At 37.9% G+C, this 27,273-nt stretch overlaps 1 protein-coding gene across 5 annotated transcripts; it reads right to left on the reverse strand.

Annotated features, from left to right (window-relative positions):
* Positions 1-139: 139 nt before the first annotated feature.
* Positions 140-26,802, reverse strand: CPSF6 (cleavage and polyadenylation specific factor 6). Of its 5 annotated transcripts, none has more exons than XM_081877740.1 (11): positions 26,644-26,802; positions 22,961-23,170; positions 22,312-22,415; positions 21,642-21,787; positions 21,100-21,273; positions 20,041-20,536; positions 17,994-18,086; positions 16,708-16,823; positions 15,377-15,530; positions 14,425-14,614; positions 140-4,925 (listed from the first exon to the last, which is right to left on the reverse strand). In XM_081877740.1, the coding sequence occupies exons 1-10, from the start codon at positions 26,701-26,703 to the stop codon at positions 14,428-14,430; spliced, it is 1,740 nt and encodes a 579-aa protein (XP_081733866.1). In that variant the 5' UTR covers positions 26,704-26,802; the 3' UTR covers positions 140-4,925; positions 14,425-14,427. The 5 variants fall into 5 exon arrangements, with proteins under 5 accessions (XP_081733866.1, XP_081733864.1, XP_081733865.1 ...); XM_081877738.1 differs by having other exon boundaries at positions 14,425-14,617; XM_081877739.1 differs by having other exon boundaries at positions 140-4,959; positions 14,425-14,617.
* Between the last annotated feature and the right edge of the window lie 471 nt (positions 26,803-27,273).

The raw sequence follows: 27,273 nt of genomic DNA on the forward strand, positions 1-27,273 counted from the left end.
TTGTTCAACAGGTGTCATTTTTCATTCCAAGTAAGAACCGCTTCATATTTCACAACCACAATCTTATTGAATACTGTACACTTTAATTTTTTAAAATGCCATATACTTTGCATAAACATAATACAAGGCAGACTTAAGCTTTCATAAAAATGCACTTTATTTTTCTTCAATACAAGGTTACTTCTTTTGCAGTTTAAAGACCAATAAATGGATGGACAGCAAATTCCTAATAGTTGCCTAAAGACTGGAAGGAAAGGTAATTTAATTTAAAATATAGAAGTGAAAAGAATTTTGACAAGCCAAAGTTTGAGATGGAGTTGGCATTTTTAAAAATAAAAAATCACATATGCTAATGTGAAAGGACACCCGCTTCTTACCTTCTGAAGACATTTGAGTGTCCAGAAACTCAACACTACCAAGATGTTCTTTGAGCCTTCAGGTATTAGAAAGCCATTGCCCATTAAAAAAAAGGTTTGCTTGCACACCAATAAACCTAAAACCTGTAATGTAAGCAACTGTTTACAAACTATAGCAAATGGTATTATTATTCTTTATTTGCGAGTACACATTTGGGCAAAACTTAATGTAGTGAAACCCAACCAAAATCATGTAAAAATCTTTAAGGGAACATAGTTGTTCCACAGGCACTCTGGAAAATAAAACACTGACAAAAATGAATTTTAAATGCAATACACTTGCAATGAATAAACGTAAACCACTGTATTACACTTATAAAGTCAATCAGAAAAAAACCTATTAATGTGAAATTCATTCCCAAAGAAGAGTGTACAACATGCTACTCTCAGTGGTGACTTGGGTTAGTATTTTAGCTGAAGGTTTTGAAAATGATGCTTAGCATGTTCAAGTACTGAAGTGAGAAACTGTCCCTAATGTGGTGTCAGAAAACTCACCCATTTAATGCTACTTGTATAAGACGAGATCACAGGTGTGCCCAGACGTGTTTTAGTGCTAGATCCTCCTCCATTACAGCCAAATAGAATTTGGATGCTGAATAGGCTTTTGGATACAAGGGATGTCTCTAACACCAGTCATACTCAGAGAAGATTCATTGACATCAATGAACATTACTGATTTTTGGTCCATTAATTTGCAATGGGCCTACTCTTGAGTAGAGCTTTGGTTGGATACAACACAAAGTTTCTCAGCTGACACGAATTAGATCACCTGATGATGGTTGACTAAACCTGGTTTTCAACTGGATATTGAGCCAAAAAGGCTTGAAAGCTAAGCTATTTAAATAGTACACAGTACATTATTATGGGCAGTGGCATTCTTTTTGTTTCAAGTTAAAAGCTGACAACTACAAAGAGAGAGAGAGCAGCTTGAAATGAGATTCATGGATTCTAGGATATGTATGTGATTGCTCCTGTGTGTGTATAAAATTATAAGGAGCACTAAAGTCCAATATATAAAATACTCCTAACATGTTAAAGCATCTTGCTTGTTTCCTCCCTTCTAAAAATCAGGTTTTTAATAATTTTCTTATTTTCAAAAACTCCAGTCTATTCTACTAACATGTTTCTCAGATTACTAAAAACTATGAATATTTCAAACATTAGAAAATTGTAAATTTTACAGAGGATGCTTAATGCTGTACCTTTTTAAAGCTGCATTTTAAGGCTATATGTTCTCTGCATCATTAAAGACCTACCAAGTAAACAGTGTGACTAAGATCCTATATATAAAACTTGGAAAAGTTTGCTTAAACTGTACATGAGTGAAAAATGAAAGCTTGTCCAATATTTACATGGATTTTTTAACTGAAGTCAATCAATACACAGGACATTTAAAGCTTGCCTTTCATGTTATTGGAGAAAGCACTCAAATATACAACTAAATAGACAGTGAATAGTCAAAAGTTATTTTGGTTTGCAGTGCCAGTTGTAATTTCTAGTTAGTATCAGAAATAGCAACTTCTGCAACACTGCACAACATTGCAAACTTATATTACAATACTACTGTGGGCAGATGTCAGCACAACTATCCAGGAGGAGGCCACCAGTCAGATAATTTATTTTAAAATAGCTATTAATGCTATCACTTTTATCTATCAAAACCTATATACAGATTATTAAGTACCTCCTGAAATTTATTTACATTTTCTTAACAGAAACAGATTTAATATAGCCACCAAAGCCCACTGCAGTAGCAACCAAGACACTACTCAGATTTTAGTTTACTATCTGGTAACTATTTACAATATTATTTCATCAGGAGCATTGTTTATCAGGCTGGAGATAAATGCACAAACTTCTTTCTAGAGATTATCACAAGTAAAATGCTTTCACTTTTTTTGTCTAAACATCTTTGGACTCCTTTTTAAAAAAATTACTGAGAAAACTGAGAAGAGTTCTTGAGAAAACAAGTTTTACTCACAAGACAACTACTATGACTCTTTACTACTTACACAAGTTAAATGTTCAGCCTACACATATCAAAAAGTTATTTCATGGTTTGATTTTTGGCAGCTCCATTGCCAGCAATGGAAATCGCTATAGGAGAAAATGTAAGACAATGAATACACAACAGTATCTCCGGGGTTCATACAGAAAGCTAAATGATGACTTTAAATTATTTTAATTTTGGTTACTGAATATTTGAAATTACTACTCAAATAGCATTTGCACGCCTAACTTACCTGTTTTTCCTCCATCTTGAGCCATTTCCAGTACAATTTAATCCAGATTGTCTGCCCACATCCCAGCTAGTTAAAAGCAATACTACGTTGGATTGCTTAGAGTTGGAACAACCACCCCAACATGGACATACAATAGCAAGGTACTGCAGCAACATCCAATTTCCTGATTATCTGGAGTTATCCATAGACAGAACTCACATTCATCCCTGCACAAAGCAAACAACCCCAATGTATACATTATCAGGTTTCGTAGGACTAAAAAGTCATGCAAATGAGAAATCCCTGATATTTCGCTTCACTTCACTTTGATTTCTGTGTATAATCAAACCCAAGAATAAAATGAATTTTGGCGTTATTGTCAGATAAACAAGTTGTGTAAAGCATTGTGGGTTCAAAATAATATTTCAAAGTAAGCCCAACATCTCACATAAGAAACGTGGTAAATTAGGAAATCTATTAACAAAGCATGAATGGACCATAAGAAAACTTTCAGCGTACAAAATGGCTAATAGTTAAAATAACCATCTACTCCAGTTATTAAACACAAGTCAAACAATATTGGCCAGGAAAGAGTAAATCAGCTGCATTGACCTGAGCTCTGCAAATGTCAAGCGGATTCTTTCAACTATATAAATCTTTAGTTGTATTGGGATACAGCCTTTGAGACGGTAACTTGAGTGCTTCCATGTTTGGTAAAACACAAACAGTGTGATTTTATACATGTCTCTAAGGTCTGACTGATACACTGTGTCTTTGTTATACAGTTAAAATATTTTATATGTACACCTAAATAAGTAAATTGGGAATGTGACGAACATGTTTGTAAACACATCTATTACACAAGTGCACTGGCTAGGAAGTTGGGATTGGTCACGGTTCTGTTAAGGGTATGCTTGATGGTAAACTTGAGTTTGATATTAAAACATGTAAAGTGGTCTTCATTTAATTTAATACCCAAGTATTCGTATACCACAAGTAATTTTACTGAGTATTACATGTCATAATGCTTCAAATATTTGACCAACAAACTTTTAAAACTATAACTGAAATAATTAGAAAGTAGGCAGGAACTAGCAAAATTTGGGAAAAAAAATATTTTTAAAAGCAAACAGTCTACAATCAAGCAACATGTGCTAAACCTATGATTAAAATGTGCTCTCTTTAGTTTGTGGGGTGCATTAGATCACAAACTATTTTTTAGGACAAATTATTACACTATTATTTATACAAGGGATATGTATACATTTTCTTTTTATGGACAGGGAATTTTGCTGCTCAAAAAAGCTTATTTGAAATCTTGATTATTATTTTTAAGGAGAAACATTTTCTTCAGTTACTTAACTGGCATATATATCTAGGTACAGAATGACTAGTGTTCTAGAGGCAGGACACAGCATTAGCACTAAAAACTGTAAATTATTGCAGCATTATTTAAAAGTGGCCAATTGTATGCTTGAACAAAGTATTGAGTGTTGCATATTGCAACAGACAGGCTTCAGTAAACCAGAATTCAACTTCAGACTTCATATTCTTTAAAGAAAGTTCAGTCTATTTGAATTATTACAGAATGTTAATCTACAGTTTTTACAGATTTGCGCACCTTTCAGCAAATTCACAAGCCATCTATGCAAAAAAGCTACAAATTAAAATAAAATGTAACCATTATTCTAGTATCAATATCAAGTGTTTGACAACTGCTAATCATCCAGCAAATACAACAAGTTGATGCATATGCAAAAAATATGCTATGTTTTGTTAGAGACATTGTTATAACACCATTAAATATTGCTGAACACAAGACGCTCCCTGAGGTGTAAACATCAAATAACTTGGAACAGCTTTACACATCAGCCCCATTAAACAGTTTATTACAACACTACATCTATTGTAATCAGATTGATGCTCTTTACAGACATTATCATTTGAACATTTAAACAAGAACTACTATAAAAACAAGCATTTACTAGACTTTTTTCAATTGCTTGCACATTTTAATTGTCAAATGTATATAACCAGTAATAAAGTTGCAAAAAGCTATACGTTTTAAATCACACAGGTTCCTTCAAATAAAACAGCTAAGCAACATAAAAAGGTAAGAGAGCTACTGGTTACCATGTATGCAGATTTGCCTTATTCAGATCTATTCCTGTTCATTTTATCCATGAATCTTTACAGGCTCTGTTCGATCACAAGAAGCAAACTGCTGGACAAGCCTCTTTCCGTGAAGTTAAGTTTCTTGTCTGGTGAGGTGTTCCTCTTCCTTCAGCTGTAATGTGTCAAAATTTGTGATGTAGATTTTGCTACGTCCCACAGCAAACAAAAAATGTTGGTTTAACTATACATACACAAATCGTGTGCCAATTTCAGCATAATGGAAATGTAAATAATGAGACCGCTGCTAATGGCTCGAAAATAATCTAAACTACAGCTTTCAAGAAAGTAGTCCAAAAATTTACAGCAATGCAGAAAAAATTAATCACTGGCAGCATTCAGATGTCATGCTAAATCATTATTTCAGTATGACATGAAAGTGTCTAGATGAGCCTTAGACATGCATTTCTCCACTGGGAATAATAGTTCAGAAGAGTTCACTTCCACCTTTACTTAACCAGTTTTACCATTTCACTCTAACACACTTAACTACAATTGTTTCACACTGGCTTGTTTCAAAAAAGCCAATGGAAAACCATAATTTGTCAGTTTGGATAGAATGGCAACTGTGCTAAGCAAAAGTGGAAACCTTTACATTTCCCCTTCTGACCATGTAGTAGGGATTGGGGGGGGGGGAGAGTGTGCATGGGCCTGAGGCTTGCCTAGATTTATTCACATCACACTGAAATGTGGTTTAGTTTGGCACCCAAGCACAGCCATTGATAACTACAGAAAATGTTCCATTTTACAAAACTAGTAAAGAGGAACATTTCATCTGCTCAAAAATAAGAAAAAACAAAGAATAATGTGGTAGCCAAATTGGTGTATTACATTAGTTTTAGCTGATTTGTAAAATCATAAATGAAGCTATGCAACAGCTAAATAGCACACACAAAAAACGTAAGCCAGAACTTTATCACAAAAATAAATTGTTACATTGATCTCACCCTTTTGTCCACATTCAGTATTGAATAACTAGTGGAAGCCAGAGAGGCAGCAAATAACAGATTCATATACTCAAATATAAATGTGAAATAAATGAGGGGGGTATGGCTCAGTTTGGTGCATGGCTGGAGGTAATGGGTGACCAGCTTTTACTTGGTTAGAATCTCCATGAGGATGTTTATAACCAACAGCCACATTAGTGATTGCCATTCTTTGGAATGTTTAGACCAGTTCAAATACTGTCACCTTTTATAGCAAGAGATCTGTACAATTTCATCTTGTAACTATTAGCGTATTTCTGTGCTTTGGAAGAGACATTGATGAAGTTTTCATGGGATGAAAGCTACACTAAAATCAATGACCAGGATCCAAAAAGCTATTTTAGGCAAACCGAAGGGCTTCTTTATACATTTTTTTAAAAAACCACTTTGAGCTGCATGTTATAACACAAACATTTTTGAAATCTCCCTGTTTCCAAAGAAACTTGCCCCAGTACACAAAGTGAAGGGATGGTGATGTGGAGGCAGGAACCCAAGTTCAAAAGCCACCTTTCAGAGTTCTTTGGATCCTGGCCAATAAGATTAAAGGAAGCTCCACACTTTCTAAAATTGACATTACTGCTGCATATACTACCACCACTACTCTTAGGAAACAAAGTACAGTCATGCCTTGGTTTTTAAACAGAATGCGTTCCGGAAGTCTGTTCGACTTCTGAAATGTTCGGAAACCAAGGCCTGGCTTCCGATTGGCTGCAGGAGCATCCTGCAGCCAATCGGAAGCCGCGCCGCACATTCAGCTTCCGAGGCAAAGTTCACAAACTGGAACACCTACTTCCAGGTTTGTGACGTTTGACTTACAAGTTGTTTGTGAACTAAGCTGTTCAAAAACCAGGGTATGACTGTATGGATAACATACCTGCATCTCCAATTACCCATATCTGTGCATCAGAGAACCCTAGTTCAATCAGGGTTTCCTTAGATGCAGGTTAATACATGCATACTGGAAAGCAAGTAGTGCCTACAACAGTCATGGCCACAGAGCCTTCCTTAAGAACATTATGCCAAAGATATGAGGAGGGGTAAACAGTTACGTATTAAAAACCATCACGTTGAAGAATCAGAACTACTTATGTAAAAACCACAGTAAATAGATAATAGCTCATATGCACAAACATTACTCAGATAACTTTAAACATACATTTTCCATTCCCAACTTTATTTAGAAGCTAGCTCCACTAATTTCAATGGTGCTTACACCCAAGGAAGAGTGCAGCCTTAAACTCTACGCACTCTTCCTCAGTGGTAAGCCATGCTGAACCCAATGGAACATACTTCCAAGAAATGGGTTTAGGAGGATGCAAAACTTTTAATAACTACAACGCAGTAAGTAATTTTTCAGTGGTTCACATCTATTTCCAAAAGCTTTTAAAATAGCTTAAAATCAAATTTGCAAAGAAGCACATCAATAAGTCATTTCAAATTCAGGCATATTAATATAGTCAGAACATATAGCAGTATGCAGCTGTCATAAGGTCACCCTTAGGGGGAAAAAAACTATTTAGATTAGAAAACAAATTTATGATAATAATGAGAACTTCAGAAGTTTTCCTCTTCCCACATACTGTTTTTAATAAAGTCTAGGCTATATAACTAATCAATATGCAGGATTAGGATAATTTCTTTAGTTTCTCAAGTATTCAGTAATGACTAAGTATTCTGCTTTTTGACATCACCAAATCCTTAGTTCTTTTAAAGCTGGCTTTTAACAGTAAGGCGAATCATATTGTTCTTCAGTAGCAGCCAACTGAAAAACAAGTTGGTAGTGCACTTCAGTTTCAGAAGAGTGAAATGACAGCTGCAAAACTGCATACTGGGATTTCCCACTCTTGCAACACTCTTATATTCTGTTGGTATTAAGTGTCTTTACTGCTTCTAAAGGAATTCTGAACAGGAAAAAAGAATGTCATTGTTGTACCATAATGTGCTATGTGTCTGTAGCAGTTTTCATTTGAGACAGTAAATACATTTTTAAATGACTGTCAATACAAGAAATTTTAGGTTTCATTATGTGGAAAGTATCTTAGGGATTATCATGAACTGATACACATTCTGTTCTTTAAAAGTATTTTAACATAAATAGGTTAGTGAAGACTTACTGAATTCCATTGCAGTAATCTATAATAGCTACACCCAAATGAATGGTATAATACAAAATAGGCTACAAGCATAAATTCTTTTTGCAGTGATTTAGACAAGGAGTTAATAGCTTTACATGAATATTGCTATTCAGTGAAGTTGTTCTAGTTTCCTGTTAAAATTATTAAAAAGCACCAATAACTTGATTTTTAATATGAGTTTTGTAGGAAACCAGTCTCCTTTCTTCACAAAGTATTGTCTCGTGTCTAAAAATCAAATTATAAATTTGAATTATAGAACATTTTAATTTACATTTTAACTGGGTGAATGTGTTCACAAGGTAACTTTTTCTGTGGTGTGATATGCAGATAGAAGCTGTAAAAGCAATGACCTTTTTTGCTATTCAAAGGGATGTGCAATTAACATCACTAAACAGCAATAAAACCCTAGCTACTCCTTTGAGTACCCAAGCAATCCTTATTACTAAATCACCTCAGTAAAGATATAAAAATAAGCTTGGTTTAGGAACTGGAAGTAAGATCACATGCATCTCCTGACCCCTCCTAGCCAATTCCTTGTCTTACATCAATCCCCCCCCTCACTGTAATCTACGTTAGCAATGACCATTTGTAACCTAGGTAAATGAATCATCCTTGTGCTCCAAAAGTCACCTGAGAACACTGATTAAATTAGGTTGTCAAAAATGAGTTGAAGAGTGTCCCCTGCACTAGCAACAATCTAGGTCTGTAGGCCAAATACAGAGAAGAGGCAGGGGAAAATTCATGCAAGGTGAAGGTCACTGATGGCCCACACACAACCCCTAAACCTAGTTTATTTTTATATCTGCAGGAGAATGAATTTCCCTTTTATCTTATTCACTAAGTTCAAAGTCCATATCTGTAAATCGAACTTCATACAAAAGAGACTAACATTCATATTATAACACAAGAACTTCGGCTTGCATCCAATGCTACACCAGCGGTGTTCTGCTGGCACAATGGAACTTCTACTTCTCCTCAACCCCCAATCTGCTCTGGTGGGTCCCCTAACAATCCAGATATGAGTTTGAGGGTGGGTGGGTGGGTATGGAGGGGACAAGTTAGAAAGAGAGACTTTGTTGTGTGACAGAAGTCCATTGCACCAGCAGAGCTGCAGCGCTGGACACAAATCTTATTTTTCAATCATACACTGATGCAACAACTTGAAATTGCAAGTCAATATTCTGTGACTCTTTAGGTTTGCACTTTTATTTACAACAAGCTATTTTTCTAATAACTAGTCTTTCATATTTTGGCATCTCTCCCCCTGCAACTATTGTGCTTAATATGTGTATCAGTCTAACCTTAACACTCAACAGCATCTTAGGGGTGTATGGGGAAATGCATTCAACCAACTCCCCAGCTGCTTAAGCTTTCATAAAACCATATTATTACTCAATTTACTAACTAGACACAGGAAAAACTATCAATTTAGTGTTGTGTGTTCCAAGTGAAAAAATGTGCTAATCTGCCTAATAAATTTGGATCACAGTTCTGAAGCTACTTCCACTTACTCTAGTAACAGGAATTTTGCAGATTTGTAGCATTACAATACATTTAGTCAGAAATGCACATTATTTAAACCCTTAGTAGTGACAACCCAGTTCAATGCACAAAAATACTCTCATTAAGGGTATGCTATAAAAGCCATTTCCCCTTTTGCATATGTCACAATTTAGTTATAGTCTATTTTGTATATATATGTTCACACTGAGGCATGACAAAGACTAGTATAACTCAGACTGCAACAAGTAAAATGGTGAATACACAAGTTTCTTTGTTTAAAAAAAAAAAAAAAACACAATTTGTTCTCAAACCACAATAAACAAGAGTTTCAGGCCAGGTCACTTCCCAAATAAGGTTTCCCAACAACTTCAATACCCTGCCATCACAAAAATTAAGCCACTTCAAACTAGAAAGGATTGAGGATCTTCAATACAGATTCTTGTACATCTACTGAACAAAGTAATTTGTACTAACTAACGATTATGAAAAACAGACAATGAGGAAACTGGATTTTCATGAAGCCCATAACACAAACTTAACAACAAATTTTAACATGTTGGGGATTATGCACTATACCAGCAAGTACTTATTTATTTCACAATTAACACTAAAAATTTGTCAGAAATGGTAGGTGGTTTTATCTGCATTATTTACTGAATTATTTACTGTGCAAATGCAATTTGTAACCTATGAGCTCCAAATAGCAGCAGTGCAATCAATACTATAAATAAATGTGTTACAGCAAAAATGATGTTTAACCATATGGCCTCCTACAATGAATTTCAAAAAAACAATGTGAGTTTCAAATACAAATAGCAACATGTATTTTAGGAATGAAGATTTTTAAAACCAAGGAAAATATATAAAACTAGTCCTTACAGAAAGTAATTAACTTCCTCATAATATTGTTGTATTCATTTGACACACAACATATAATTGCCCTACTTCAATGCCTTAATGTGTATAGAGTGTATGCACAGTGCAAAGTGGGACTGGAGTGGTGTGACCTTCACTGCTTGTTTTTGAGAGGCTGGGATCTCACAGATTTGACCTATGGGCTTAGATTTCATACCTGCATAATGTCCAATGTGTGGATAGAAGGTGGGCTCAGGAAGGGTAAACCATGTTCACAAACACTACATATTTTCAACACACATCACAGGGTGTGAACAGGAGCATTCACTCAATTACCTCTCATGAACACAGACTTGTAACAATATTTTTTCAGTATTCTTACTACACATATAAAAGACAGCTTGTGAACACACTTAAAAAAGAACAACAAATCACTTTTTATACAAACAGGCCTCTTGGGTGGCACACTAAAACAACTCTTAGCATTTGAAGAGTTTTGCTTATGGTGGTTTGAGAACAGAATACAGAAAAGTGTTATGTCAAAAAAGGGGCTCAAACTCAACATACAGGTCAATCAACATTAGGGTGCTTCATTCTTTTTCAATTCCATACCAATCTACTTTGACTTTAATAACCACAAATTAACAAATAGTATGTAGCATTTAGACTTCTAAAAACTGACAGTTTAGCTGATGTATTATTTTATTCACATCAGAGCCTAAGATCAATCATTATGAATTTCCTACAGAAGAGCACTTGCTTAGGATAAAGCATGAGATCAGTATGTACCTTATCACATGTGATTATTTAGTTTTCATGTCTGAAGCAGTCCTAAGATTGTTACTGTTCTATCGCTACACATTCAACCTTTGCTGCTAACGTTTGCTCTAAATATGACCCAACACAAACATGTTCATGATCTGCTTGTAGTTTGCACATAAGTTGCCGAAATTTCTAGCAGATCAGTACAAGAAAATAGGTACATCTGAAAATATTCACAATTTTCTTGTACTTTTATATTGACATTATACAAAAGACGTAACAAAAAATGATAAGAGTTTCATGAACACGTTCAAAATAACCCAGTAGCTAGAAAGATGTTGTCAATTCACACATCATGAAGTATAAGCATATTAAAGGAAGAGAAACCCCACTATGGGATCATTCAGTGCACCATTCAATAACCACCAAACAAGAAGGATGGAATGGTACATCTGATTTCAGAGATTCAGCTCATCTCTATGAATATACTAAAGTGAGGGTGACAATGGATTGGATCCAAAATATTGTGCGGAAAAACAACATGCATTTGCACTGTTCCATGGACTTTCTTGCAAAAGAAGTAGTGCAAAACTTCTCACAGTGCTCCCCAATGTGACTGATCAAAATATCTGACTGTTCCACTACAGATAAAATTTAGTGAATTGCTACAAATATTCAACAATAAATTCTACTTCGGGTTGGATTTGGAGAAATGTGTAAATAATGGGGCTGGTGGAAGATGACCTCTCCACCCTCTGCAACCCCCCACCCCAGGCTCCCCTGCCAGTTGTGGGATATTACGCAATGGAATAGATTGTGGCGTGGGGGACAGAGAGGAAAGAGGGAGCCCAGTAATCTGGGCAGAAGTAACCTTCATAAGCAAGAACTCCCGCTTACAAAGTCATCTCTGCCTGCTTTTTGGAGATTCCTTCTTTGGTCCCAGCTTGTCATGCTAGAACTCACCCCATTCAGTGATGACCCCTTCCCACAAGGGGTGGGGTGGAAGCTTCCACCAGCCATGATACATGGACATTTCTCTGGATTCAACCCTTCATGAACTACCTTCACATCATTCACCAATTCAACAAATAATAGGGAGAAAAGTTATGTCATTCTGCTGCTGGAAGCACAGCATATCTACTTAAATCTTTAGTCACTAGAGAACACAGACAATAGTTCATCAGATTATAGCAATAAAGTGACTAGTCTGCACAACAGTGTCTAGGTTTAAAGGGGCATAGATGTGGGTAAAAATCAAATTATGATTTTTAAATTGTCACCTTTACCCTTCCAACGTTATAAAAGTATAATCTTTAAGACAGTGTAATGAAATTTTAGATGAACATACAAATTGGAATGGAAAATTGTATCTCTCACATAAGTAGTGAAAAATAAACCTTATAAGCTTAACTGTGTGTTTGTGTGTGTGTGTCTATAAAAGTAAATTAAGCTAACTGTTCTATGGTCACCTCAGAATATGACTGTTTCTTCAACTTTCTTTATATTAATTTTGCACCATACAGCACAGATTGTAAAAGTACAATAAGTACATGAAATTTAAAGCTTTGCCCAAAATAAACATCTACAAGAGAACACAGGTTTTACTTTACAGAAACAAAAGACCATTTTAAGGAACAGATTTTTTTTTTACAGTGATGTGATTAAAACACAACACTTCATTTAAATCCTCTCTCCTTGTAGCAGACATTTTACATCCCAATTCCTTTTCAAATCAAAATCAAATACTGCTTATTTTGTTATGGGACAAATTTGACTTATATCCATGTGTGTAGTGTACGAGTACACAAACATGAAAATGTAGCTATTCTAAAACAAAACCCAACACTGCTTTAGTGTTTTAAACATTCCACGGTTCTTCAGTCACCCTCACAATACCCTGGTAGTCATGCAAATTAATTCCTCCAGAGTTAAAAGATTGGGACATAAAATTTTATGCTTAGAAATGATGGTGTATACTGGTCTGTGACTGTGAAGGTAATTTCATATTTCTGGCACTGATTTCTAAACATGTAACACATTATTTTGGTTTTAAGTGTCTGCGATAAGAACTCCCATCATCAAACTGAAGATTCCCATTGTTACCTTATGGGCAATGTCATCACTGATTACAACCAAAGAAAATGTATTCTGTCTTAACAGTAACATCAAGAGTTAATGAGAAAAGCTTGGATGTGCTACAAATTTTGTAACTGAAAGTTTTATATAAAATAGTAATTTCAGCTTCATGCTGGTTATAAAACTCAAAGGACACAAAATATTTTAGACCAATTATAAAACTTATTCAAAACTATTATGTTTCCCTTTTAGCTGACACCTAGGCCAGGATCCAAAGCTATACTTTAGAAGCCTAATGGAATGGGCAGGCCAGTGGGATTTTTGTTTTTCTTTTAAAAGCAAACCACCCATACCATAAAAAGGGCTTGCCATATCACATTAGGTGGCTACTGTAAACAAGAAAAAAAATCAAAGCTACTCCCCCTTGGAAATTCATTAGTCTTTTTCTTTGAATCTTGGTACTAGGCTTTCCAATAAAAACAATACAAAACAGCTAGAACTTCATTCAATATCTATTAATTTGAATATGCAACTGTATAACCTGCATTCTGGAAACCAGCGTTAAGAGGAACAGGAAACCCTAGCGTAACAGCGACACCTAAGGTCTGAATACTTGTGGGTTTGATGTATATTGTGGGCAACTGAAAATGGGCTATGATCCATGTGTTAAATAATCCATAAAGTTGAGATATACAGGAATTTAGGTACCGATTACACAATTTGTGTATTTCCTCTGAGTATGATTAATATAAAACAAAGGCCAAATGCTTGGATTAAAGCAATTTAAAATAGACTTGTGGCCTAACTATGTGATTCTGTTTCAAATAATGCAGCACCTCATAGGACTATATACTAGATTCCACTATCAGTGCAATGTCACAACATGTTGCACTACAAGAGTGGCGGCAATTTACCCCGGTCACTAGTGCCATCAAAAACCTTCCCAGTAGCCACCTTTGGCATGTTGTTACCATGCAAAGATATATGTAGGCAAGACCACTGTGCTAAATGGTACCCCAAAGCCTGAAAGAAAGTTCATGTAAATTTGAACTGCTAAATTTAATGAGTACCAGGCTGCCATTAAAACAGCAAAATCACACAAACACATTTCACACACCAGAAAGTATTTCTTCAGTTAGCAAAAGGAGGGGGAGAGAAGAGAAATGACAAGATATTAACACTTACCTGAATATAACATCAATATCAGGAAAGTGTTCAATATAACATACCATAAACCTTTATTCTATAAAACTATAAAAAGTTTTTTAAAGCACCATTAAAAGATGAATATACCTACCTCTTAACGATGACGATACTCTCGTTCTCTATCGCGCTCTCTGTCGCGGTCTCTATCGCGATCACGATGTCTCTCACGTTCACGGCTTCTTTCCCGGTAATAATCATCATGACGATCTCTGCTACGAGATTTGTGGCGCCGGCTCTTCTCTCTTGATCTGCTGTGGTCTCTCTCTCTTGATCGCTCACGTCTTCTAAAAGGAATTACTTCATTAATTCTCTCAAATTGCAACATTTTGCTGCAATAAACACAACACACTGAATTTGTTTGCTTCCTTTGGTATGAAGAACCCTGTCTCGATACAAAGAAATTGTTTAGATGAACTTTGGCAATTAGGTTCACTGTGATATTATCATTAAGTAATAGTTCTGCTGCTAATGTTGTTTATATGATTTCATGACTTTTATTCTATTTTTGTCTTTTAAATCTCGTAGCTACATTAAGAGCCTTTGCAAAGCCAAAAGGCAGGACAGAAAATTCCTTTAATGAGTGTGGTACAGATGTTCAGAATTGAAATTTATTCCATTCCAAGCCCAACTGATGTTCAAGATAATGGAATTTCTATGCTTTTTCTACTCTTAACTTTCCTACTACTATTGTAATTTGAGTCCCTCCTTGATAAAAGTCACTTTAAGAACTTACAATGGTTTTTTCAACAGTTTAATTAGGTTTTAAGATACTGTGAAGTTGTTCAACCGTGGTTTCATTAGAAACTAACCTTCCAATTACACCTGCATTTTCCTAACCATGAAATTAAGCTTTACAAAAACTAGAGCTACATCAAGTTAATTATTTTAAGTGATATCCAAGTCACACACTGAATAGACCCACTAAAATCCATAGACTTAAGTACATTGAATGACTTAACTAGGTCCATTCCCTAATATAGCCCCACAACTCTTATCTGGAACTTTATCCAAAACTTTCCCCCATTTTTATACAAAAGGTTTACCTTGACCCAGAACCATAAGACTTGGACTCAATTCCATGGAGGCAATCTTGCAGAGAGCTAATAAGTACTTTGCAACGATCATCGGCAGATACTTTGGACTGTTTAATTAATGAAATTGCAGTCACCAAGGTTTCTATAGCACTTCCATACTCCGCTGAAAATTGATAAAACAATGTGAATGAACAGTTTAATTAATCCTTAACATCAGAATATCCCTTCCCATTGTCCAGCCTTCTTCAACTGTTTCAAACATAGATTGTTCCACTTCATACTGACCTGGTCTGCACATTTCAATAAGCCACAGTTTAAAAACAAACTATGGTTTAATGTGAACGAGTAGTGTGTGAGTTCATGCCATTCAAAAGTTCCCATGACACCCTTCCCCTACCTCCTCAGCTGCCATGCCACAGACAAAACAAACTAGACTGTTTTGACTTGTCACATTGCCTAAACTTGGGCTCATGATTTGCTTCTCTCTGAATAAACCACAAGCAACATGACAAGCCAAACACTTGCTTGTTTCATCTGTGGTGCAGTAGTAGCAAAAGTGGAAAAGAGGAATGCCACAGAACTTCTGAGCAGCGTGTACCAGCATGCTGCTTGTTCATATTAAACCACAGTTTCAAACGATGGTTTAATGTGATGGGTGAGCCAGACTACTATAGCAGAAGGCTAATATGACGAAATAGTCCTCCATACAGTATGTGACCATCTACATTAGAAAAAATAGAATGGAAAAGTGTTCTTGCTCTAGCATTTTCACGATATACTACTTTTCTCTGTGTACTTCGTTTTTTGGTAGGGGAGCATTCAATTATGTAGGCCCCACATTCAGTCGGAAGTGGTATAAACCACACATTTACTGCTGTTTGAAGGATCTAGGCACATGCTCTATATTAGACCTTTCCAATTCCAAAATGAAGTGCTCAGGTGGCATTCATAACTAAAGTAAGTTACAATAATGTCAATAATCAGCAAAAGAAAGCAAAGCTACAAAGCAGCTATAGAAAAATAGCCCATAAAGCTAAGAAAAGTATTATTTTAAGCAACAGATAGTTAAAAATGTGCTGAAAGCGTAATCTTTTAGCTGATGGCAGAACACTAAAATAAGGGAGAGAAATTAACGTCCAATGGCAGTGAATTCACTTTCTGGTTGCCACAACAGAAAAAGGCCGGTCATGTGCTCCCAACACCTATATTTTAGAAAGTGGAAACACACAGAAAGGCCTCATCAGATTATTTTAGTGGATAGGCATATGTATGTATGCATGCATGCATGCAGAGAAAGTCCTAGATATCACATCAGACAATCATAAAGAAAATGTACTGACCAGCACTTGCATCTGATACAGCTCTTGAAATGGCACTGCTAGAGATAGCTCTGTTTCTATTCATGATTTCTTCAAATTCTGCTTCACTTAAAGGCGTCCTTGCAGCATCTATTTCTCTGCAAACACACACAAGTTCAAAACATTTACCTCCAGCAAGTTAGGGAAGTACAACTGTTTTAACAATTCTAGTATGCAATTTTAAGCAAAACAACAAATCAGAGGAAGCTTTTTCTAAACCAAGATATTTACAATGCAAAACCTGCAGGCTAGAGAGAAAAAGTACACTACCACAGCAGCAACAACTCTGTTATTAGTGTGAAATGTCAGATAATCTACTTATGTTCTGCTTTCCATCTTCAGAAAGCTCCAACAGATAGTTACAAATCTGTCAAGCATGTATATGTATCACTGAGGCAGAGAGATCTGTAGCCTGCTCAAATCAGTAAATGAGTCTTTCAAAGAGTTCTGTCCTCAACATATACTCTAATCTGTCATAGTGAACATAATGAATAAATGTTGCCAAGCATTAAGAATGCTCTGTTCTCTAAAGATATTCATGCTTTTAACATAAGCATAATGTGCCAGTAGTTAACTATTTACTTAACTGAAGTTAGTGACAGAAACATACTTATTCTGCTTATGCCCCCTTGAGCTCTGCAACATCTGCCAGTCTCTGCTTTAAACAGAACATCTGGAGAATGACAACAAGACTAGAGAAGGCCTTTCTCCTCCTACAGGCACCTCTACTATGCCTCAGGATGTACCACCCAACTTCCTCCTCCAGTTTCTTTTTGGCACGCACTAATCTAGATAATGTAATATATTTGACTGAAGCTAGAAAGGAAGTCATGCCTTAGGATGAGATTTTAATCTTTGCTGGTGGTAACCAGTTGCTGTTCACCTGCTGATGGAAGACATCTGCCAGATGAATGGGAAGGAAATTATATCAGCCAGTCTTCAATTCCCCAGCCCTCTGGAGCAGATGGGGAGGCAGCAGCTCTAAGGAGTAAGGAGGAATAGCCAAAAGTTGCCTCTCTTCCTGTTCTGCTGATGGATACCTCCGATCAGCAGGGGAACACCAACTGGACTATGTTCTCCATATTCCTTCCAGCACTATAAAAGTATATGGCTTTACGTGCTTTTAAGAAATGTTTTCTTGCGAGTGTTAGTTCTTTTGGTAGAAAGAAAATGCAGAATGATAAGCAATGCTATCCTCTTAAGAGCAAGAAGTGGATCAAGATCCTATAGCTGATTTAGCATAAGAGGAAATGTCTAAAAATTCATACCTCCCTGCGTTTTGAGTATTATTTTTCGTTTGTCTCCAATACAATGGCATATGTAATTGTTCTCTTATGGGCATGTTATTTCCAGTGAAACGCCTATGATATATAATTGACAATTTAAATATAGTTATGGACTGTAGTTGAGATCATCATAAAAATATTGGACATTATGTGCAGAGATTCTACTTCTGCTTTCAACCCCCTCAGCCCTCCCTTGTTTATTAGAGTATTATCTTGATATACAAAATATTAAAAAGTTTGGTTTTATAAACTATGGGTTCTCAGCATAGTCTTCCAAGTTATTATGCCAAATGCTCTAAATTTCTAAAAAGCTGAATGATAACATTTTAAATTTTAGACAGTAATTCCATGAACCAATTAACAAAGCTAGAAACAATGTTCTCAAGTAAAAGACTAGGAAGGTTATTTGACAAAAAATTATCCCAACAAAGCCTCTGTTATATGCCACAACATGCAAGTAGATTCTTATATATCACAATCTATAAATGTCTAAAAATGTGGTATAACATGAACATAAGACAAACAGCAACAAAGGGAAATTAGCAGCAAAGGGTAAGCCAACAGGAGTTTATTATGTAAGTCTGGAAAAGAAAAGGTGGATGTAGACAACTGATACAGCAGCTGACGTAAGGTCATCATGGGATTTCTAAGCATTTCACCCATAATGATAACTCGCAAGTTGAGTGAAGACACAGAATTTTACTATCTCCTGAATAAAACTTGATCAACAATCAGGGTTCCTCTTTCAGTTAAAAAACAACTCAATGATTCCTCATATTGTCTGCCATCTGATATGGTTGTCTGAATCCATCAGAGTAGTCATACAAAGATTACTCTAGGTCACTGGAGTTGCAAGGAAGATGTAGGATAAGCAGAAAGTAAAGCAGGACATCTCAAGCTGACACACAGAGTGTTTTCTTATTAGAGACCAAAATTTGTTCATTTAAAAAACATACATTTATATTAATCTTTACACTGTGATTTACTTTAAAGGAATTAAATTGCAACTTTCAGCTGGTGAAGAAAACTTGAGTAGCTGAACATTAAAAAGTTAATTATACATACACATACACACACACGTATGGGGAGCTTACAAATGTAGCATTTGTTTAAAGACATAAAAGAAGCCACCAATAAAAACAAAATAAAACAAATACTGTACATAGCTGATGGAAATGAGGAAGGTCTAAGTACTGTTTTTAAAACACTGGTTCTCAAACTGTGCAGTCACCCATACCCCTTGGGAGTTCACAAAACACCTGCAGCGGAGATTGGATCTGAAGCCTTCTTTCCTTTGTCAGTCAAGATGTTGGTAGGTTAAATATCCTTTAGCAAAGGATACATTTTGCACTGGATTTGTGAGCATGATTTGGCAAAAGCTGCTGCTATGTTCCAATGATGCTTTCTTGGAGTATAGCTTTAGGATGTACAATCATATAGTCGTACCTTGGAAGCTGAACAGAATCCTTGGAAGTTGAACAGAATCCATTCAACTTCCAAAATGTTCAGAAACCAAAGTGTAGCTTCTGATTGGCTGCAGGAAACTCCTGCAGCCAATCGGAAGCCACGGAAGGCCTGTTGGATGTTCGGGTTCCAAAGAACGTTTGCAAACTGGAACACTCACTTCCGAGTTTGTGGCGTTTGGGAGCTAAAATGTCTGAGTACCAAGGCGTTTGGGATCCAAGGTACGAATGTATATTGTTCTATTCTGTTTCCTAACGCCTGGGTTGTTCTCCACTTCACAGTTCTTTGCACACAGCAGCAAGCTATGTACATTGCAGCAATCAATTATCTCTATACAGTCTGTTGTGGAACTGATGGTTTTTGGGACCCTAGAAAGCATGCATTCATAAGAGGGGAGCCAAGCTCAAAACATTTAAGGAACACTGGTTTAATGTTATTCCCACATTTGAGAAACACTTTTCTGATGTAACCTTACTTCCTTGAAGGAAATCAAGCCTCCTTATTAAGACTCTTGAAGCGTTTTTAAAGAGAAATAAAGATGCTATCAATGAGGAAAGCAACTCACCTGCCTGGTGGACCATAATCACCTCTGTCATAAGGTGGAGGCCGGCCATATGGGTCTGAAGGTGGTGGACCACGGCTGTCTGATGTAGGTATGCCACTGTTGGCTGGCGGGGGGAAGAAAGCTGGATTCACGTGTGGAGCTGGTGGGGGAGCACCTGGTGGAGGCCCAGGTAAGTGAGGAGGAGGAGCCAATGTCAGGGGTGGCCCTAGCGGACCAGGTGGACGAGGGGGGAAAGGACCTGGAGGTGGAGGAGGGCCCTGTTGTGGGGGTGGAGGACCTGGTGGAGGACCATAGCCTGGAACTGGAGGTGGAGGGCCAGGGGGAAGAGGGCCCAGTGGAGGTTGACCAAAGGGTTGCCCTGGAAACAGAACTGGAGGAGGGGGACGGTCACCACGATTAGGGGGACCCGTTAGTGGAGGAGGTAGAACCTGGCCAGGTGGAGGAGGACCTGGAGGGCCTGGAGGACCTAGGGGTGGACGTGGAGGTGTCTGTCCAGCTAAATGGGAAGGAAGAAAGAAAAAATAATGCCTTCTACTACTTCTAGCAAAACTTTCTCCAAATTTACAGAAACATTTGTAAAGAGTATTGAGAAAGCTTACTGACATATGGATATGAGTATTAAATATAACAAGAATCCACATGTTATCAAATAATCCGGCATTTCTCATGGTGGAAAGGTAAGAGGTGTCATCTACCCCAGCTACTTGTATTCCACAACATGCCAATGCTAAAAACTACCATAGGTTTCTAAGGTTTTACAATAAAGCTTATGCGTTTTGAGTATAGACTTAGGGGAGAGATGAATGTCCAATGAAAACATCCAATATTTCAGCAACAATTATCAACAGAACTAACACTATACACTTGTGGTTCTGTTTTATTTTAGTGTTCTTTTATACTGTGTGTGTTTTAACTTAAGGTTTTTTTTATTCAGTATAGAATGTATGTCAATATAAAATAATCTTACTGTCCAGAAACAAAGTGCAATAACTGGCAAATCAGATTTCAATATCTTCAACTATACATAAAGGCAGCAATGTATAACACAAAACATTTTACCTGGAAAAGGTGGTGGGGGTCCTCCTGGTCCAGCTGGTCCAGGAAATCTATCCCCTCCTGGAAGGGCGCCTGGGAAACGACCCCTCCCTCTGTTACTTGGTGGAAACGATGCCCGTGAACTGCCTCCAGGAGGACCAGCTTTGCCTTCACCAGACATCTGGCCTGACTGTGTAGCTGAAAGAAGAAAACAAAAGTGTTCAAAATAAAACTCTTGGCTTATTTTTATGCTGTTCTTATATTATCAATGTGATGTTTCAAATGTATAGGAACTCAAATTAGCTGGCATCATTCTTGCTTTTATCACTAAAAAAATAAGTAGTACTAGAGAAAGTAAGATCCATGTCTTTCTACAATATTCTTAAAAAGTCTACAGAACCTATAGTTTGAGTAGTGTTATTTCATTTCAGTAAACCAAGCCTTAGTCAGCAGATTCTCAGCACTTAATAGCCAAATACAAACACATCCACAATTGCAAAATGGTAATTTTTTCATCCAAAACATGCTCTTTCACTTCACTGTGAGTAGCTGGGAGCAACACTTACTTTTTCTGGACTGCAGCTCAAATTGACTCAGAAACTGCTTATTACAAGGAGTAACAACAGGATTTTGACCATGCAATTCTCGTTTAGGCAACAGATCCATTAGTTTTTTGGAAGATGCCTCAGATCCCACACCTACAAGAGCAAACCTGTAAAGAAATAAACGGGGGAATTATGTATGGTGGTGATGGGGCCCTAAGAAAGCATCACTCAACTAAAATGTTTTACAATAATTTTAGAAGGAAGACTTAAGAGTCAGTTTTTGATTCAAGAATTACCTAATACCCCTACCCCCCATATAAGCCAACTGTAATAGGCTACCACACATTTCCTAATAATTTACTCTGTGAAGTGTAACCCTCATTTACTATTAGCAAGACACCCCAAACCTTCTAGCAAACCAGCTTTCATTTTTGTCTCTTAAGCCTGCTTTCATGCCGTACTCAGAACCAGTTGCTTCACCAATTCCTTTTCTTGACCAACACAGTCTCAACTTCCTTTATGGTCTGTCCAGTTAAACTCACTACTCCTCCCTTAAATCTTGTTCTAATCCTGTCCCATCTTCTTAAGCTACATTCTCTCAAGCAAAAAAAAAACAAAACAGTGTCCTGTACAGCCTGTCACACTGTAGAACAGAAATGGGAATGATGTTGAATTTAAACAAAAATCTTACCCCTTAGATTGGCCGTTAGCTCGGTTTTCAAAAAATTTTATCTCCAAAATATCATTTACACCAAGTGAATGAACTGCTTCAGTTAAATCTTCATCTGTGGTCCACTGGAAAATATTTGTAATTGAAATCTCATTTCTGAACATAATAGCAAAGACAAAATAGAAGCAAAGCCATATCCAAAAAACCATTCATTATCACTTTTCCACTGCACTATTCAAGGGAACAGATAATACAGCAGGTGCTAAGTGCATCTGATGCATACAATATAAAAGCTTTTTTTAAGCTAAGTTGGTTTGACTTATTGTTTTCTAAAGTTACTGGAAAGATTCCTAATGCTCAGTGATATAATTCAGCAAATTATGTTTAAAATAAGCAACGAATTTGTTAATTTACATAGACTTTAAGAAGCAGTGATTACAAACTCAAAAGTCCACTTTACAGTCATTACCTCTAGCAAAAGAGGAAGGATCACAGCTCAGTGGTAGACAATATGCATGCAAAACTTTCAGGTAGGACTGGGAAAAATGTCTGTCTGAAGCCTCTGAGGGCTGCACCTAGTCCAGACAATAGTGAACTAGATAGGTCAATGGTCTGAGTTAATGCAGTTTCTTATAATTCCTATTGCAGCAATAACTAGTGGAACACTTACCCAAGTAAGATTCCCAATGTACAATGCAATTCTCTTTCCTGTATACGTGTAGACAACATTTGGTGCTGATCCTTTGCCTACATCATCTCCAACAGATGGTGGGAGAGAGTCCATATAATCACGATCCTCTGGAGCATCACCGTTATTGGCAGATGGAGAGATGACGTCGTCATACAGATCTATTTGATCATGCCCACCATACTCAGCCTCCTAGAAGACAGGGGTCATTGAATGTCATACTTTTAGTTCATTTTTTCTGGAGAGGCTTGAATAGAACTTTATTTATTTATTTAATGGTATTTATATACAATACCTTCATAATATTTATTCCAGTGTAGTATATATTACATTTAAAAAAACAGTAAAATGTTCAACAATTAAAAATACCAATTTACAAATACAAGTAAAATATTAATTAACAAAGAGTGAAAACTTCATTTCCAGTGTTTAAAAAACACAACACCTTGAAGCTAGAGGTAACTGAAGTCAACAAAACAGTACTAAACCAAAAGAATTAAATCTATTAATCCAATGAATCTCCTACTCATCGCAAAAACCAAGATAGCCTAATAGAATTGCTTAATAAATTACACAGAATTCTAGAGTTTATAGTTCATTACATATGTCAAAGAGGCCATTGCATTAAAAGGTGTTAATTACTAAAGCACCACTGTAATCTTTTATTCATTTTTCACAGGCTCAATGTGGCTTACACCAATTTCATCAAATATCTTTCTCTGGCCTCCAGAGGGCTCAATCTGAGAAACTTGTATCTAAGAGCCCAACTACACAGGATGATTTTCCCTAAGTTTTTGGGGGTTTTACAAAGTAGCCAAAAGTAGCTTTAAACTTTGGTAGAAGACTTGAAGGGATCATTCTCTGCCAATGGCTTGCTAACTCAAAAATTATTCACCAGTTTGCTCTTTTGCTCACAGCAGAAAAGTACAGTGCACCCATTTTTTCTCCCAAATATATGAGGAAACAGCACGCACACACCCACCTACACACTCCCCTCCTCATTCCATTATTGTCATGACTACTTTCTAATTTTTGGTGAACTGCAGTTTGCTAAGTCTGATGAGACAGATAACAAAGAGACCTATTATGTCTGCAATAGTGTAAATGAGAGGTGTAGATGCTACAACAGATGCAAATGTGTGCAGTGAACTTCAAAAACAATGTTCAATTTGCATTTCAATTTAGACAGCCGGATTACCTGAGGATGACACATGAATACAGTATAGCATCCACACTGAGCAACAAATACACATACACCTCCTGCACAGATTTTTTTGGGGGTGGGGGAACAATTTATATGTACCTCCACATTACCATATGTCCATAAAGAAAGCTATGTAACCCTTTCTTTACAGAATTAAAAACAGTGAGACCACAAAGTTGAGCTTTCTATGTGATGGCGCCTACATCATGAAATGCTTTCCACATAAATTTTTTTGCTCGTCTCTCCTTTCTTCTGCCACCAAGTAAAACTGGCTTTTTCAAAGTGCATTTCTTGGTGCCTGAACGGATTAATTTTCAACTACTATATTGCTTTTAGTTAGCCAATGAAGTTTTAGCTGGCTGAGTTTGTACAGTTTTATTAATATTTTATACATAATAGTTATTTTGATTTAAATTATGTACTACTTCAAGTGATTGACAGCACAGAATGTATTACCAAATTAAAAACAGAGAAATAGAATTGCAGTACTATACACTTCTAGAACTTCTAAAAGGGTGTTTCGTCTCCTCACATATAAACAGGTGTCTTAAATTGACTATAAACATAAATTTATAAATTTTAAGAAGAAGCAAAGCTATGTCCCCTCCAGTACATCCTTTTTACATTTAATAAAGCGCTCCAGGAGTTTGAGAGCCAAGGTCAGGTATGAGGATCCAGAAGCCTTCACAAGTATTAGAAACTCCCCAATTCAGACATTTGCCCTCCAATTCACGAAGGATTTTAACCTGTGTATTGCTGACACACTGGAGGGATCGGACTTTTCAGTGTCCCCTTGCTTCTCCTCACATTTGTTTCTACCTGAGGAGTCTGAACACATAAATAAGGCCAAGGACTCCAATCCAATGGAGTATGTCAGTTCCATAAGTTCAGAACACTAGTTCACCTACACTCCCTTCAGGTCTTCAGTACATATAGAAGGAGGGGGAAGGAACAGATGCACTTGCCCTATGACCCACCACCTGGGTTGTAGGTTTCCATCAAAAACTCCATGAGTTGGATGGTGATTGACTGATGTAGGGAGCCTCCTGTCTCCACAGAGGCTTCCTGCACATTTTAGAACTCTGGATTTTCCAGGGTTCTAAATAACACAGGAAGCCTCAAGGAGGACGGGGGGCTCCCCACTTTGAACAGAGCAACTGGAATGCAAATAGGGAGCAGACCTAGCATATTCATCCATGTAGTGCCCCTCCCTTTACTAAACACAACTACAGTACCTGTAATAACATGAAAAGATCAGCCTTTGAATGCAGATACTCAAGTTACTTTTCTCCTTTAGTACAATTAGTTTCACCAGTTAACTTTTTTAATCCATCGCCAGCAGAAATGAAAACTAAAAAGAGTTTGAAACATCATTGAAATATGGGAGAAAGCAAAGAATATGCTTTTAAAAGAAGGCACAAGAACTACTCCAAAAGAAATAGCATAGAAATGCATTCTAGGAACACTTCCTTGCTCAATGTGAGTCTTTTCAAAATCTCCACAATACTCTTTTGAGACTACATAAGAGAATAAGGACAAAAATGGGTGAACAGATGACTACGCAGAATGGTGGAAGCTAAACCAAAGCTTCCAGCATCAAACAGCATACTCAGTGAACTGGATGCTTCTCCACACTGACTGGCAAAACAGTTCCGGGACAGAAACAATTCTCTACTTTTTGGTCTTTCTGCCCCATTTCTCATAGACTGCACAGGAATAAAAGCCTCTGCTATTTTCTAAGCCTGCAAAAAACATACCCATATAGCCTTCAACCACCTGTGCAAACGGAGCTATTAAATGTTGAAAAGGCAACGTCTGCCGTCTCGTCACGCGTGCTGATCAGGAAACTGAAAAGAGGCGCGAAGGGAGGCTGTGCTGCGAAGCACCTTTCGAGGGAACTGCTTCCCCTCTCCCTCGGCTTCTCGTAAGCCTCATCTCCGGCGCTCCGACCGAGCCTCCCCGAAGGAGGATAAACATCTTGTCACTCCTCCCCGTCGCAGCCTCCTCCTGGGGGAAGCGGCTGCTGCTTGGGCTGGAGCCGCTGGGCTCCAGGCTCCCTCCTCCCCCTCCTCCTCCTCCCGAGGGGGGAAAGTGGGCAACCAGCAACAGCGCTGCAGGAGGCTCCGTCTCCGGGCTCATTGTTTTCCAGCGCCCGAGGCCTCGCAGGGGAAGGAGAGGAGGCGGCGGCGGCGACTCGCACTCAAAGCTAGGCCGCGCCCCCCTCCCTCGGCCCTTCTCTTCTTCCACACGAGCTCCCCCCCCCCCCGCGCGCCAGGCGGGAAAGCGGCAGAGGCCTCTCGGCGAGCGCCGCAGACAACAATGGCGGCGGCTCCCCTCCGCTGGGCCGAGGCCTGCAGCGAGCGCAGCCAGTCAGAGCCTCCCTCTCTCTCCCTCCCTCCCTCACAGCCCAGCCAGGCCTCCCCGCCGGCCTCCTCCTCCTCGGCCCCCGGAGCCTCTCTACCTGGTTGAATTCCTCTCCCACATCGGCGTAGATATCTATGTGGTCCACGCCGTCCGCCATATTCCGCCTCCTCCTCCTCCCCGCCTCCCCGCCGCGGCCGAAAGCCCCGCCCGGCTCTACAGCTGCCGCAGCCTGCCGCCGCCGCCGCCGCCGCCGCCACAGAGGAGGGGGCTTAGCGCAGGGAGCGACGTGAGACGTCACTTCCGGACGCGAACACGCGGGAACTTCCGGCGGGTAAACTGCGCACTAGCAGCGCGTCGTCCCCCCCCCTCGCTGCCACGCCCACTGTGGGGGCGGGGCCTGTTTGGGTCGTGAAAAACCCCTTCAGAGCAAACGAGGGGCTATATTTCCCCACTCTTCTGACTCGTCAGCGGTTGGGAAGCAGGTTCCTTAAAAACAAAGCGAGGGGGGGGGGCGTGGTGTCTCTATACCGTGCCCAGTCGTTGAGCTGGAGTTGCCAATATATATATAACGGTCTGACTCGAGGTACTTTTCTGTCTGCCTAATTATATGTATATTTATATATATATTTATACACACACACACACACACACACACACACACACATATATTGTTGTTTATATATGTGTGTGTGTGTGTGTGTGTGTGTGTGTGTGTGTGTATATTAGG

This window comes from Podarcis erhardii (assembly GCF_964252035.2).
Source record: "Podarcis erhardii genome assembly, chromosome: 10".
Lineage (NCBI taxonomy): Eukaryota > Metazoa > Chordata > Lepidosauria > Squamata > Lacertidae > Podarcis > Podarcis erhardii.

Bases quoted from the DNA above. Each gene is read 5' to 3' on its own strand.
- CPSF6 (XM_081877738.1), bottom strand. From the start codon at position 26,703: ATGGCGGACGGCGTGGACCACATAGATATCTACGCCGATGTGGGAGAG. The intron at 20,537-21,099 runs GTAAAATGTTTT...CTTCCCATTTAG, and splicing joins ACCCCCACCACCTTTTCCAG to CTGGACAGACACCTCCACGT. The intron at 16,824-17,993 runs GTATGAATTTTT...GTGTGTTTGCAG, and splicing joins AATACTCAAAACGCAGGGAG to AGAAATAGATGCTGCAAGGA.